At 56.4% G+C, this 14,091-nt stretch overlaps 1 protein-coding gene across 1 annotated transcript in view; it reads right to left on the bottom strand.

The window, feature by feature from the left end:
- RAB10 (RAB10, member RAS oncogene family) overlaps nt 1–6,175 on the bottom strand; it is a 48,079-nt gene extending 41,904 nt beyond the window's left edge. Inside the window, exon 1 of the mRNA XM_071417207.1 lies at nt 5,676–6,175. Within this exon, the coding sequence (XP_071273308.1) occupies nt 5,676–5,802 (127 nt within the window). The 5' untranslated portion in view covers nt 5,803–6,175. The remainder of the gene's footprint in view (nt 1–5,675) is intronic.
- Nucleotides 6,176–14,091: the final 7,916 nt, after the last annotated feature.

Genomic DNA, 14,091 nt, shown 5'->3' with positions numbered 1-14,091 from the left:
GCAAGGCTGAGCCCACAGCCTGGGCACAACATGAACACAACTCACAGCTGCTGCTGCTCCTGCAGAGAGGATACAAAAAAGGGATCCAATGATGGAATTATGGAATTATGGTTTGGCTTCAAGGGACCTTGAAGCTGATCCCATTTCACCTCCTGCCATGGGCAGAGATCTTGCACTCAACCATGATGCTCCAAGTCCTGTCCAAGCTGGCCTAACACTGCCAGGATGGGACAGCCACAGCTCCTGGGACAGGCAAGCCAGTGCTTCCCTCTGGTGCAGTAACCCCTGCTTTATTTAAATCCTGAAACTACTTGTTTTTCAAACCTCATTCTGCAACAGCAACAGCATCTTCACCACTCAAACCATCCCTTGCTTCCCAAAATTTGGCAAGTTTTCCCCCATTCTCTACCTGGGGATCCTTCCTTCCTTCTGACACTAACATATCACAATCCTGAGTGAACAAATCCTCCCAGGATGCACAAACAAACTTGGATTTATTACCTGAGCACTCTTGAGGACTAATTTTTAAAAATTTCAGTGCTCCAATGTGCCAATATGAAGCAATTTCAAAGCAAGTGGTTCTAACTCAAACCCAATTCTAATAAAGGCAAAAGAAACAATTAAAAATAATTATTTCATCCAAATAATCTTCCTATACTTTCACATTTCAAACATCGGTTTTGCATGCTCTTAGCACAGCTTTGGTTGTGTTCAAAATGAAACAAACCTCAAAAATTACTGGTTTTTATATCTGGATTTGTAGACTTGCAGCCAGGTGAGTAAAGCTCAGGAACACAATTTACAGCTGCACCTCCAGGAGGGATAAAGATGCAGGGAAGTTTTACCTCCACCAGGAGCATGGGGAGGGATAAAGATGCAGGGAAGTTTTACCTCCACCAGGAGCACTGGGGAGGGATAAAGATGCAGGGAAGTTTTACCTCCATCAGGAGCATGGGGAGGGATAAAGATGCAGGGAAGTTTTACCTCCATCAGGAGCATGGGGAGGGATAAAGATGCAGGGAAGTTTTACCTTCCATCAGGAGCACTGGGGAGGGATAAAGATGCAGGGAAGTTTTACCTCCACCAGGAGCATGGGGAGGGATAAAGATGCAGGGAAGTTTTACCTCCATCAGGAGCACTGGGGAGGGATAAAGATGCAGGGAAGTTTTACCTCCATCAGGAGCACTGGGGAGGGATAAAGATGCAGGGAAGTTTTACCTCCACCAGGAGCACTGGGGAGGGATAAAGATGCAGGGAAGTTTTACCTCCACCAGGAGCACTGGGAGGGAATCTCCCAATGTTCACACACCCTTTGTTCTCCTGAGCTGTTACTAGAGATTTCATGGGAAAACATTTTTTTGTGACTCATCTTCATTTGCATTGGACTTAGTCAGACAACAGTGATTACATGCTTAGGCTCAGTCCTGGCATTTAAATCTTTCAGCAGCCATCCTGGCCAGAAGAGCCTCCCTCCCTACCTGTTCCCAGGTGCTCCACAAAGTGTGCACAGCTCCTATGGATCCTTTATGCACAGCTCACTTCAAACCACCAACAACCTGACACACTGAGTGCCAAGAAAGGGATATTAAAATATAAGATCTCAAGGATATGCTGCCTGGAAGTCACTCATGCTAACCTTTTTAACATTCAAAATAAAGACAATCTGCTGGTAGCAGGGAGAGCACTAAAATGAGAGGAACAGCAGCAGTGCCAGAGGGGCAGCTGCACCCACTCACTGACCCTCAAGCACCACAGTTCTCATAACCAAATACCATAAAAATAATTCTTGCACCAGAAAATTGCTGAAGAACAGTTACAATTTAAAATCATTTGGGATGGACTAAGCCTTCCAAGGTTTCTTCCTTTTGTACCTGCAAAGAGCAGGGCAGGGCTGGAGGCCCAGGCCTCCCCAGGGAGGTTACCATGACTCTGGGATTTCTTGCAGAAATGCCATCTGGAATATTTATAGTGCCTGAGAAGGGGCAATGAAATCCCTCACGCTGGCACCTCAGCACATCCAGCAGCTTAACTGCTGCTTTAGCAGGAAATATTAGATTGAAGTGACTCAAAGTCAAAGTGAGACTATGTCAAGTGACAGGGCCAGTAAGTTATCCCCCAGCAGCCATCATGGAGCAGGATCAATGTGCAAAGATGAAATCTGAAGGGATAGAAATGACTGACATGAAGCAGAAATGCTCCATTAGGGTGTCTTCCCTTACATATGCAATCAGGCCTTTGGTTTCAGAGAATTAAAACCTTCTCCCCAGGCCTCCTCCTTAGACAGAGGCCAGTTGCAACATTCCTTGAGATCCTTCAAAAGGAAAAGAGATCCTTCTTTTCCTTCCAAACTAAAGCCTGAGCCTTCAGTGCTTGAGGGGAACCTTCAGAAGAGCTCACAGGGACTTTGGACACGGCATGGAGGGACAGGAGCCAGGGAATGGCTTCAAAGTGCCAGAGGGCAGGGATGGATGGGATCTTGGGAATGAGGAATTGTGCCCTGGGAAGGTGGGCAGGGGCTGGGATGGAATTCCCAGAGCAGCTGGGGCTGCCCCTGGATCCCTGGCAGTGCCCAAGGCCAGGCTGGACACTGGCACACCCTGGCACAGTGGGAGGTGTCCCTGCCATGGCAGGGGTGGCATTGGGGGGGCTCTGAGCTCCCTTCCCACCCAACCCAGCCCAGGACTCCATGAACCAGTCCCTGCCTCCAGCCCCACCAAACACTCAGAACATTTCACGTGTGTCCCAGGCTGCTGGCAGAGCTCTGAGCAAAGCCAGGGCAGGGAGCAGAGCTGCTGGGGTTATCCAAACACAGGAGAGCCTCAGCCAAGCACCCAGTCACCTCCTGTCACCCACTGTGTACACAGGGCTTTGGAAACCACATTTCCTTGTTGCTACAGGTCAGAGACTCCATGGGAGGCTTTCCCTGAAACTCTGCTCTTCCAGCTGCAAAACCAAGCAGGGCTGGCAGGGCTGGGATTCCCCTCCATGGAAAGCCCCTTTCCAGGTTCCTGGATTGTCACTGCTGCTGTGGGGCCAACCTGGGCAAGGGGGAGAGCTGCTGCCACCAGGGGAATTTGAAATCCCATTTTCAGCCAGATTGCTGCACTGTTTGGGATAGTGCAGAGAGAACTGAGTGGGCCTGGATAAAACTCAGGTGTTTGGATTCTTCCTTCAGGGATGGGCTGTTTCTCCCAAGGAGAGTCTCCCTTACAACTGGCATTGTCTGCACAGGACACTTCCCTCAAGGTTTCCACATCAAACTTACAGAAAACTATGGAAACAACACACTTAAGGCATCTTTGGGCAGTTAAACACCACACAGAAAATCAATTTGTACACCAACACCTGCCAAATTCCACTGTGAAGAACAAACCTCACACAGCTACCATCACACACACCCAGTTCAGAAATCAGGGAATGAAACACCTCTGCCCTCCAGTTCAGGCACTGCAGAAACAAACAGCCACTGGTCTGACTGCTGGGAAACACTTCCAAAATCTGCACGTGCACACCTCCTACCCAACCTGGTGACACTCCTCTTGAAGGGCCCAAAGCTGCACAGTTAGCCCAGCAGCTAATTCTAATTACTAAATCACTAATTATTAAAAGCACGAGTTGTTGGAGCAGGAGCCACTGTGCCTGCTGACTTTTTAACTATGACGTTGACTATTTTTAACTTAGAGAATTGAAATAAACCTTCCCAACGAACTCCAAAGGCAAGGAATGTCATGTGATCCCAGCAAGGATCTGCCCAGCAGTGCCAAAATACACCCTGGCCACAGCAGCAAACCCAGCTGGCCTCCCAGAGCCAGGCCATGCCACGGGAAGGGACAGCATTAACTGTCACACACTGCCCCAAAAATTCAGCAAAATGCCAAGGTGGGGCCCTGAGAGGTTTTAGGGAATAATTTTCTCGACACTTAGCTGTCACAAAGGTATTTTTTTTTCACTTTAAATTTCCCAAGCCTTGCTTAAGAGAGTATTTTTACATGTTCTAGTCCGAGGTGCAATTTTTGGGTGCTGTTTCATCACAGATAAGGAAGTGCACAGGGGTGAACACACCCAGCACTAAGATCTACACTGACACTCCATGTTCCCTCAGCTGCATGACCAGTGACTTAAGGGATTTACAGCAAACACAAAAGTCAGATCCAGTTCAAAGCCCTCGAAATAATTTTCTTTTTTATCCAGATGTATCTGTGTGTGTTACACCAGTGGCTGCTGCAAGAAAAGCTGAGACAGGAATTACTCTTAATTTTCAGAGCCAGTCACCAAGAAGGTGAGAAGCTGACCTGAACTGTTCATCTGCAAAGAAAGATGTTCAGAAAAGCCCTGAGATACACCTGGATGGAAGGATACTGGGTACCAGGCCTGTCCCGTGGCACAGATCGCACGGAAAAGGCAAAGACACATCCCCATTCATGATGTCACAGCAGCTCTACCTTGGTCAGGAGGTGCCGAGGGGGAAAGGACAGCTTTGTTGGGCGAGAACACAGACCCCACCCACGAGCGCGATGGCTCCTGAGCCACATCCCGAGCGCTGCAAACACGGGCACGGCGATCCCAGCGGCCCGCAGGCACCGGGATTAGCGCTGATGGAAGGGGCCAGGTGGGCTCCGGCGGCTGGCACGGGGCGTGGGGGACGAGCTGCCAGCGCAGCCCCCGCGGGGGGGACAGCGAGGGTCGCCCAGGGTCACCCAGCGCCGAGCGAGGAACCAAAGCCACCCTGCCCTGCAGCGGGGGCGAGGCGGCGTCGGGCGGCACCGGGGCGGGAGGGGGACACGGGAATGGGGACGGGGGGGACACAGGAAAGTCCTGGAGGGACACAGGGGGTTCCTGGGGGAGGATACAGGAGTGGGGCAAGGGGGTGACAAACACGGGGCTGGGGGTCCCTAGCGGGGACTGGGAGCGGGGGGGTCACAGGAGATTCCTGATGGGTGACACAGAGGGTCTCTGGGGGTGACACAGGCCATCCCTAGGGATGACACAGACACGGGGCTGGGGGTCCCTAGGGGGGACTGGGGGTCACAGGAGATTCCTGATGGGTGACACAGGGGGTCTCTGGGGGTGACACAGACCATCCCTAGGGATGACACAGACACGGGGCTGGGGGTCCCTAGGGGGGACTGGGGGTCACAGGAGATTCCTGATGGGTGACACAGGGGGTCTCTGGGGGTGACACAGACCATCCCTAGAGATGACACAGACACGGGGCTGGGGTCCCTGGGGGGCTCACAGAGGATTCCTGATGGGTGATACAGGGTGTCCCTGGACAGGGATACAGAAGTGGGACTCGGGGGTGACCCAGGCTGTCCCTAGGGGAGACTGGGGGGTCACAGGGGATTCCTGATGGGTGGCACAGGGGGTCCCTGGGGGGGGGGGGATACAGGAGTGGGGCTGGGGGGTGACACAGGCCATCCCTAGGGGTGACACAAACACGGGGCTGGGGGTCCCTGGGGGTGGCGGGGGGGGGGGGTCACGGTATTCCTAATGGGTGACACAGGAGGTCCCTTGGGGGCTGGAGATAATACAGGGGGTCCCTAGGGGGTGACACAATAACGGCGCTGGGGTGAACACTGGGGGCCCCCGGGGGTGACACAGGGACGGAGCTGAGCGGGGTACGGCGGTGGGAACCGAGGGGTCCGCAGCCCCGCCATGGGCGGAAAAGCACTGACCAATGGTGGAGATGAAGGTGGTGTTGAAGGCATCGTCGGAGAAGCGGAAGAGGACGCAGGTCTTGCCGACCCCCGAGTCCCCGATGAGCAGCAGCTTGAAGAGCAGGTCGTAGGTTTTCTTCGCCATGGGGGAGGGCGCGGCGGCCGCCGCCGCCCCTCCTCGCCGCCTCCTTCACCGGGCCCGGCCGCTCCCGAGGGCGGCGGCGACGGCGGAGGACGAGGAGGAGGAAGAGGACGAGAACGACGAGGAGGAGGAGGGGGCCCACAAAATGGCTTCCTGTGGCGGGGCGGCCTCGCGCGCTCCCCGCGCCCGCGGCTCCTCACGGGGAGGCGGCGGCGCCCGCCCTCATAACCCCGCGCTCCGCCCGGGCTCTGCTCGGCTCGATGGGCCCCGCTTGTCGCCGGCCCTTCCCGGTTCTCCCCCGGGGCTCGCGGCGGCTCCTCAGAGGCGCTGCCGAGGCTGCGCGCGCCGCCTCCCCCGCCTCACGCACCGCGCAGGCCCGGCGGGGGCGCGCGCGCGCGCGTACGCCGCTGTGACGTCACCGGGGCGGTGCGGCGGTTGCGGGTGACGTCACCGCGCGGCCCCCGGAGTTCGTTCATTTTGTGCGGGTTTCTTTTGCCCGGGATTCGCGGTCCGGGGGATGGATGAGCTGATGGATGAGCTCCGGGAGCGAGGATCTCGTGGGGTTTAACAGGACCAGGAGCTGGTGCTGCACTTGGGTCGGAACAAACCCTCGGATCCATCCAGGCTAGGGATGAGCACAGGGAGAGCAACTTTGGGGTGTTGGTGGGTGAGAGGCTGGACATGCCCTGACCCTGAAAGCCCTCAGGATGCTGGGCTGATCCTCCAGTGTGGGCAGCAGGAAACGGGGACATTCTGCTCCTCTGTCCCTGTGCTCAGGTGAGAGCCCACCTGCAGAGCTGCCCCAGCCCTGCGCATTCCAACAGCACAAGGACCTAGAGCTGCTGGAGAGAGCCCAGAGGAGGCCCCAGGGCTGGAGCCAGGCTGGGAGAGCTGGGGGTGCTCACCTGGAGAGGAGAAGGAGCCAGGGAGAGCTCAGAGCCCCTGGCAGGGCCTGAAGGGGCTCCAGGAGAGCTGCAGAGGGACTGGGGACAAGGCCTGGAGAGACAGGAGCCATGGAATGGCTCCCAGTGCCACAGGGCAGGGCTGGATGGGACTTTTGGAAGCAATTCTCGGCCTTTTGGAAGCAATTTCCCCGCTCAGGTGCGCTCCCGCCCCGCGGGTTCGCAGAACCCCCCGCGTGATGACGTCACCGGCGGTCGCGCGAACCTGGGGGCTGTCGGCCCCGCCCTTGCGCCGGGGAAAGCTCCGCCCCTTCCCTGCGCTCTCCGCGCTCCCATTGGCTGCGCTCGCCTCCTCCCCCAGGGGTTGGAGTGACGTTACTGCAGGGGGGCGGAGCGCGGCCGCGGGCGGGGCATGAGGCGCCCCCTGGCGGCGCAGGCGTGAGGGGGCACAGAGCCCTGAGGGGAAACCGGAGAGGGCCGGGAGCGTGCAAAGGTTTGGCTGGGAAGGGACAGCAAAACCCATCTCATTCCACCCCTGCCATGGCAGGGACACTGTCCCAGGCTGCTCCAAGCCCCAGTGTGCATCCCGGCCCTGGGCACTGCCAGGGATCCAGGGGCAGCCACAGCTGCTCTCTGCCAGGGCCTGCCCACCCTGCCAGGGAACATTTCCCAAGATCCCATCCAGCCCTGCCCTCTGGCACTGGGAGCCATTCCCTGGCTCCTGTCCCTGCAGGCCTTGTCCCCAGTCCCTCTGCAGCTCTCCTGGAGCCCCTTCAGGCCCTGCCAGGGGCTCTGAGCTCCCCCTGGCTCCTTCTCCTCTCCAGGTGAGCACCCCCAGCTCTCCCAGCCTGGCTCCAGCCCTGGAGCAGCTCTGGTGGCTCCTCTGGGCTCTCTCCAGCAGCCCCAGGTCCTTGTGCTGTTGCAATGCCCAGGGCAGGTGGGCTCTCACCTGGGCACGGGGACAAAGGAGGAGAATCCCCCCCTTTTCTGCTGCCCACACTGGGGGATCAGCCCAGGACTGGGGGATTTCCAGATGCCATCACACACATGTGGGGAGGCCAGGGCATGTCCAGCCTCTCATCCAGCAGCATTCCCTGGATGAGCTGGAGGGGATGGCTCAGGTGCTGACCCAGCATGAGGAACACAAGGATCTCCTGCACCTCATGTGTTTGCAATGGGGCCCATGGCAACCTGGACACGGGGAATTCCCTCACAGTTCCTGCTCTTCCCACACAGGGGAGAAAAGTTTCTCGCAAGAGCCAGGCTGTGGAACCAGCACTGAAGGCACTGGAAAAGCTGCAGATGCCCCTTCACAGGTTTTGCACAGACCCAACGCTCCTCTCACGTTGAATCCTGAGCTGTCCCATGGTATGATCCAGCACACTGCCAGCTGCAATGGCTGTCATAATTAAGTATCCTGCTGCCAGTAATTTCCCACTGTTTGCAGGGTGAGATAACTCATGTGGGGGCAGAGGGGCTGGAAGGCTGGAAAAGGCCCTGGGCGCGCTGTGCCAGCAGCTGGACACGAGCTCAGGTGTGCCCAGGTGGGCAAGAGGCCACTGGCCCCTGGGCTGTGCCAGCTCTGGGGTGGCCACAAGGCCAGGGCAGTGCCCGTCCCCTGTGCTGGCACTGCTGGGGCACCTCCAGGGCTGGGGGCAGCTCTGGGCCCTTCCTGACACGAGAGACCTGCAGGGGCTGGAGCTGGGAAGGGAATGGAGCCCCAGGAGGGGCTGAGGGAGCTGGGCAGGGAATGGAGCCCCAGCAGGGGCTGAGGGAGCTGGGCAGGGGCTCAGCCTGGAGCAAAGGAGGCTCAGGGGGCCCTTGTGGCTCTGCACAAGTCACTGCGAGGAGGGGACAGCCAGGGGGGGTCGGGCTCTGCTCCCAGGGAACAGGGACAGGACAAGGGGAAATGGCCTCAGGCTGGGCCAGGGCAGGCTCAGGGTGGACACCAGGAGGAATTTCTGCATGGAAAGGGGGCTCAGGCCTTGGCAGGGGCTGCCCAGGGGGGTTTGGGGTGCCCATCCCTGGAGGTGTCCAGGGCAGGTCTGGATGTGGCACTGAGTGCTCTGGGCTGGGGACAAGGTGGGCTGGGCTGGGGATCAGGCACAGCTGGGACTCAGTGCTCTGGGAGCTCTTTTCCAGCCTCAGGGATTCTGTGAAAAGGTTCCCTGCATGTCGTGTCCCTCCCAGGCCCAGCTGTGACACAGGGCTGCCTCTGTTTGCTGTTCTGGTTTCCCACCCTGCTGGGTGTGCAGGCTGCTGTCCCCGCTGGCTGTGGGGCCCTGGCCTCTGTCCCTGTCCCCTGAGCCCCGGCAGTGGCTCAGCTGCAGCGCTGACACAGCACACCCAGGAGCCACAGCTCACACAGGGGGTTATTTTTAGCTCTTTGCTCGAGCAGTGCACAAACACTTCCCCTGTGCCTGAGCAGAGACAAGGGGAGAGCTCCAGTGCCCGTGGCACAGGCCCTGCCACTGAACCAGCCTGGGAACCACACTCCAGGGGGCTCCAGGCACTCCTGGGAGGTTTGTCAGCTCTGGAGGGTCACAGCCCTGTTGGCAAGAGCCTTCTGTCCCAGGCAGCTGGCCCATGGACCTCAATGCTCCAAGGAAGGGTATCTTTGGGGTCCTGGAGAGGATGTGGTTTCACACAGAATCTCAGAATCCCTGAGCTTGGAAAAGCCCTCCAAGATCGAGTCCAAGCTGTGCCCAGTCCCCACCTTGTCACCAGCCCAGGGCACTCAGTGCCACATCCAGGAATTCCTGGGACACCTGCAGGGATGGGCCCTGCAAACCTCCCTGGGAAGCCCCTGCCAAGGCCTGAGCCCCCTTTCCATGCAGAAATTCCTCCTGAGAATCTCAAGACAAAGTGTTTTCTGTCTGCTGGGTGAGTCTGGCCCTTATGGCCAATTGTTAAATGTTGTTCCATGAGGAAAGCAATCCCTCAGGAGGTGCCTGGCCAAGGACAAAGACACCTTTGGCCTTGGTGGCTCAGTCAGGAGACCATTGCTGCGGGGCTGGGAGATTTGGAGATGTCCAGACAGAGATGGAACAGCTCCCACAGCTCTCCCCCCCACTTCCTTCCCAGGATCTTCTGTCCTGATCCCCAGAGGGCACTGATCTGAGGAGAAATTACCAAATTAGGGCTAATGAGGTGTAAAGGGAGAGCCAGCAGGGCCTGGCAGCCTCTTCCTGGGCTTTGCAGGGGCAGCAGAGCAGCAGGAATGGCAGCAGCACTGCTGGAGAGCTGTGAATCAGCAGGCAGTTGTGCAACAGGAGCAGAGCAGTGACACACTGGGCCTGCTGGTCACTCACCCACAGCCTCCCAGAGCAGGGCCCCAGCCCACAGTGGTGCTGCTGTGGGGATGGAAGGGCCTTTGTCATCCCAGAGCCACTGGGAACAAGCTGCTCCCTGTTCTCCAGCTCCTCCCCCAGCCAAGGCAGGCCTGGGGGCTCTGCTGCTGGCCATGGGCACAGGCCAGGCCAGCTGAGGGGGCTCTGGGAGCACCATTCCATGCAGGATGAGCTCCCACAGAGCACAGACCCTCCCTGGACACCTCCAGCTTCCCCCACGTCAGGAGTGTCTGGAACCCAAACTTGTGGAAGGACAAGAGCCCCAAGGGAGCTGGTAAACAGCCCCAGATGCTCAGGGCAGGGTCTGAGGAGGGACAGAAAAGGTTGAATTTGCTCCACCTGCTGCCCTACAACGTTGTCCTCTTAGCAGGGGTGTCCACAGTGTGTTCTGTGCCCCAAGCACCCCAGACACCAGAGCAGGAGCTCTGAGCTCCAGACACCCTCTGGCTTTTTGTTTTTTCTTGATGTCATCATCAGGGCAGGAGAACTGAAATAAATACACAGAATCACAGAATCCTTCAGGTTGGAAAAGACCTCCAGGATCATTGAGGCCAAGCTGTGCCCAATCCCCACCTTGTCACCAGCCCAGAGCTCTGAGTGTCACATCCAGGCCTTCCTTGGACACCTCCACCCCCCTGGGCAGCCCCTGCCAAGGCCTGAGCCCCCTTTCCATGCAGAAATTCCTCCTGGTGTCCACCCTGAGCCTGCCCTGGCCCAGCCTGAGGCCATTTCCCCTTGTCCTGTCCCTGTTCCCTGGGAGCAGAGCCCGACCCCCCCTGGCTGTGCCCTCCTGGCAGGGACTTGTGCAGAGCCACAAGGTCCCCCCTGAGCCTCCTTTGCTCCAGACTGAGCCCCCTCAGCTCTGGTGAATGCTTTGAGACACCCCAGGAAAGCCCAGTGTAAGAAATCACCTTTGTGAAGATGGTGAATTCCTCAGCAGAGGAAATGACAGCAAGGAGGGTCCCCCATACAGATTTTCTCTTTTGTAAACATGGTGCTGGGTCTCACCAGGCCTCCAGCCACCCTCCTGCCTCCAGCTGAGCCACACAGCCACACTGAGTGGCTCCTGCCAAGGCTGTTTGGGCAGTGGCAGGACAGGTTGGTGTTTGGAGCAGCTCCTGGCACTGCTGCCAGCAGGGTCAGGCTCTCACCACCTTGGATTTCACCTCCTTCCCTCTCTCAGGCAGGTGGACCTGAGGGGAACAAGAAAGGCAGCTCCATGTTCCTGAAGCAGGGACTTCCCCTGGTTTCTGTTCCTGCAGCCTGCTGGGAGGAGAAGGACTCAGTCAGCACTTCCAGGTGACAGGGAGGACACAGAGGGCACACGGAGCCCTTTGGCAGCAGCTCTGTGGGCCAGGCACGTCTCTGATTTCTGCACAGTCACCTCAGCTTGGCCAGCACGGGGCACTGAGCTGGGCTCTGCCAGCACTCCTGGATCATCCAGGAGCTCCCTGCCCAGGGCACCTCAGCACCCCAGTGCACCCCCAGGGGCTCCTTCCCAGCTGGAATGCCTGAGGATCTCCACCTTCCCATGCCCCTGCCCCTCCAGGACAGCCTTCCCCTTCCAGAGCTTCAGCCCTGATGTGTGCAGCCAAAAATCCCTGACCTGGGCTGTGGCAGCACCTGCTTGTGCTGGGCCTGGCTCCCCCATGGGGGAAAAGTCCAGCACTGTTGTCAGTGCTTGTTTCCTGCAGTGGGAACCAGGGAGTGAAATAGGGATGGGATAAAGGACTGAGGAGTGGAGATGGATGGATGGATGGATGGATGGATGGATGGATGGATGGATGATGGATGGATGATGGATGGATGGATGGATGGATGGATGGATGGATGATGGATGGATGGATGGATGGATGATGGATGGATGGATGATGGATGGATGGATGGATGATGGATGGATGGATGGATGATGGATGGATGGATGGATGGATGGATGGATGGATGGATGATGGATGGATGGATGGATGATGGATGGATGGATGATGGATGGATGGATGATGGATGGATGGATGGATTGATGATGGATGGATGGATGATGGATGGATGATGGATGGATGGATGGATGGATGGATGGATGGATGATGGATGGATGATGGATGGATGGATGGATGGATGGATGATGGATGATGGATGGATGGATGGATGATGGATGGATGGATGATGGATGGATGGATGATGGATGGATGGATGGATGGATGGATGGATGAAGGATGGATGGATGATGGATGATGGATGGATGGATGATGGATGGATGGATGATGGATGGATGGATGATGGATGGATGGATGATGGATGGATGGATGGATGATGGATGGATGGATGGATGATGGATGGATGAAGGATGGATGGATGATGGATGGATGATGGATGGATTGATGGATGATGGATGGATGGATGATGGATGGATGGATGATGGATGGATGGATGGATGGATGATGGATGGATGGATGATGGATGGATGGATGGATGGATGATGGATGGATGGATGGATGGATGGATGATGGATGGATGGATGATGGGTGGATGGATGGATGGATGGATGATGGATGGATGGATGATGGATGGATGGATGGATGATGGATGGATGATGGATGGATGATGGATGGATGGATGATGGATGGATGGATTGATGATGGATGGATGGATGATGGATGATGGATGGATGGATGATGGATGGATGGATTGATGATGGATGGATGGATGGATGGATGATGGATGATGGATGGATGATGGATGGATGGATGATGGATGATGGATGGATGGATGATGGATGGATGATGGATGGATGGATGATGGATGATGGATGGATGGATGGATGGATGGATGGATGATGGATGGATGGATGGATGATGGATGGATGGATGATGGATGGATGATGGATGGATGGATGATGGATGGATGATGGATGGATGATGGATGGATGGATGATGGATGGATGGATGATGGATGGATGATGGATGATGGATGGAGGGATGGATGATGGATGGATGGATGATGGATGATGGATGGATGGATGATGGATGGATGGATGATGGATGGATGATGATGGATGGATGATGGATGGATGGATGATGGATGGATGGATGGATGATGGATGGATGGATGATGGATGATGGATGGATGGATGGATGATGGATGGATGGATGATGGATGATGGATGGATGGATGGATGGATGGATGATGGATGGATGGATGGATGATGGATGGATGATGGATGGATGATGGATGATGGATGGATGGATGGATGGATGATGGATGGATGATGGATGATGGATGGAGGGATGGATGATGGATGGATGGATGATGGATGGATGATGGATGGATGGATGATGGATGATGGATGGATGGATGGATGGATGATGGATGGATGGATGATGGATGGATGATGGATGGATGGATGGATGATGGAGGGATGGATGGATGATGGATGGATGGATGATGGATGGATGGATGATGGAGGGATGGATGATGGAGGGATGGATGGATGGATGGATGGATGGATGATGGAGGGATGGATGGATGATGGATGGATGGATGATGGAGGGATGGATGATGGAGGGATGGATGGATGATGGATGGATGGATGATGGAGGGATGGATGGATGATGGATGGATGGATGATGGATGGATGGATGATGGAGGGATGGATGGATGGATGGATGGATGGATGGATGATGGATGGATGGATGGATGATGGAGGGATGGATGGATGATGGATGGATGGATGATGGATGGATGGATGATGGAGGGATGGATGATGGATGGATGGATGATGGATGGATGGATGGATGGATGATGGATGGATGGATCCCCACTGCTGCTGAATGAGGCTTTGACCTCCAGCAAGGGCAGCTCTGCTCCCCTCAGTACCCAGGGATGTACCTGGACTCACAGGATCACGGAATCACTGATGCTGGAAAACCCCTTGAGACCATCATACCCAGCAGTTCCCACCACCAACCCCTGTCCCCATGTGCCACATCCAGATGTACCCAGCACGAAGGCCGTGCCACTTTGAGTTCCTTATCCCTTCTGGAGCA

Source organism: Agelaius tricolor, unplaced genomic scaffold (assembly GCF_023055355.1).
Source record: "Agelaius tricolor isolate 1412-34295 unplaced genomic scaffold, bAgeTri1.0.p SCAF_68, whole genome shotgun sequence".
Taxonomy (NCBI): Eukaryota; Metazoa; Chordata; class Aves; order Passeriformes; family Icteridae; genus Agelaius; species Agelaius tricolor.
This window is presented reverse-complemented; position numbering and strand designations above follow the sequence as displayed.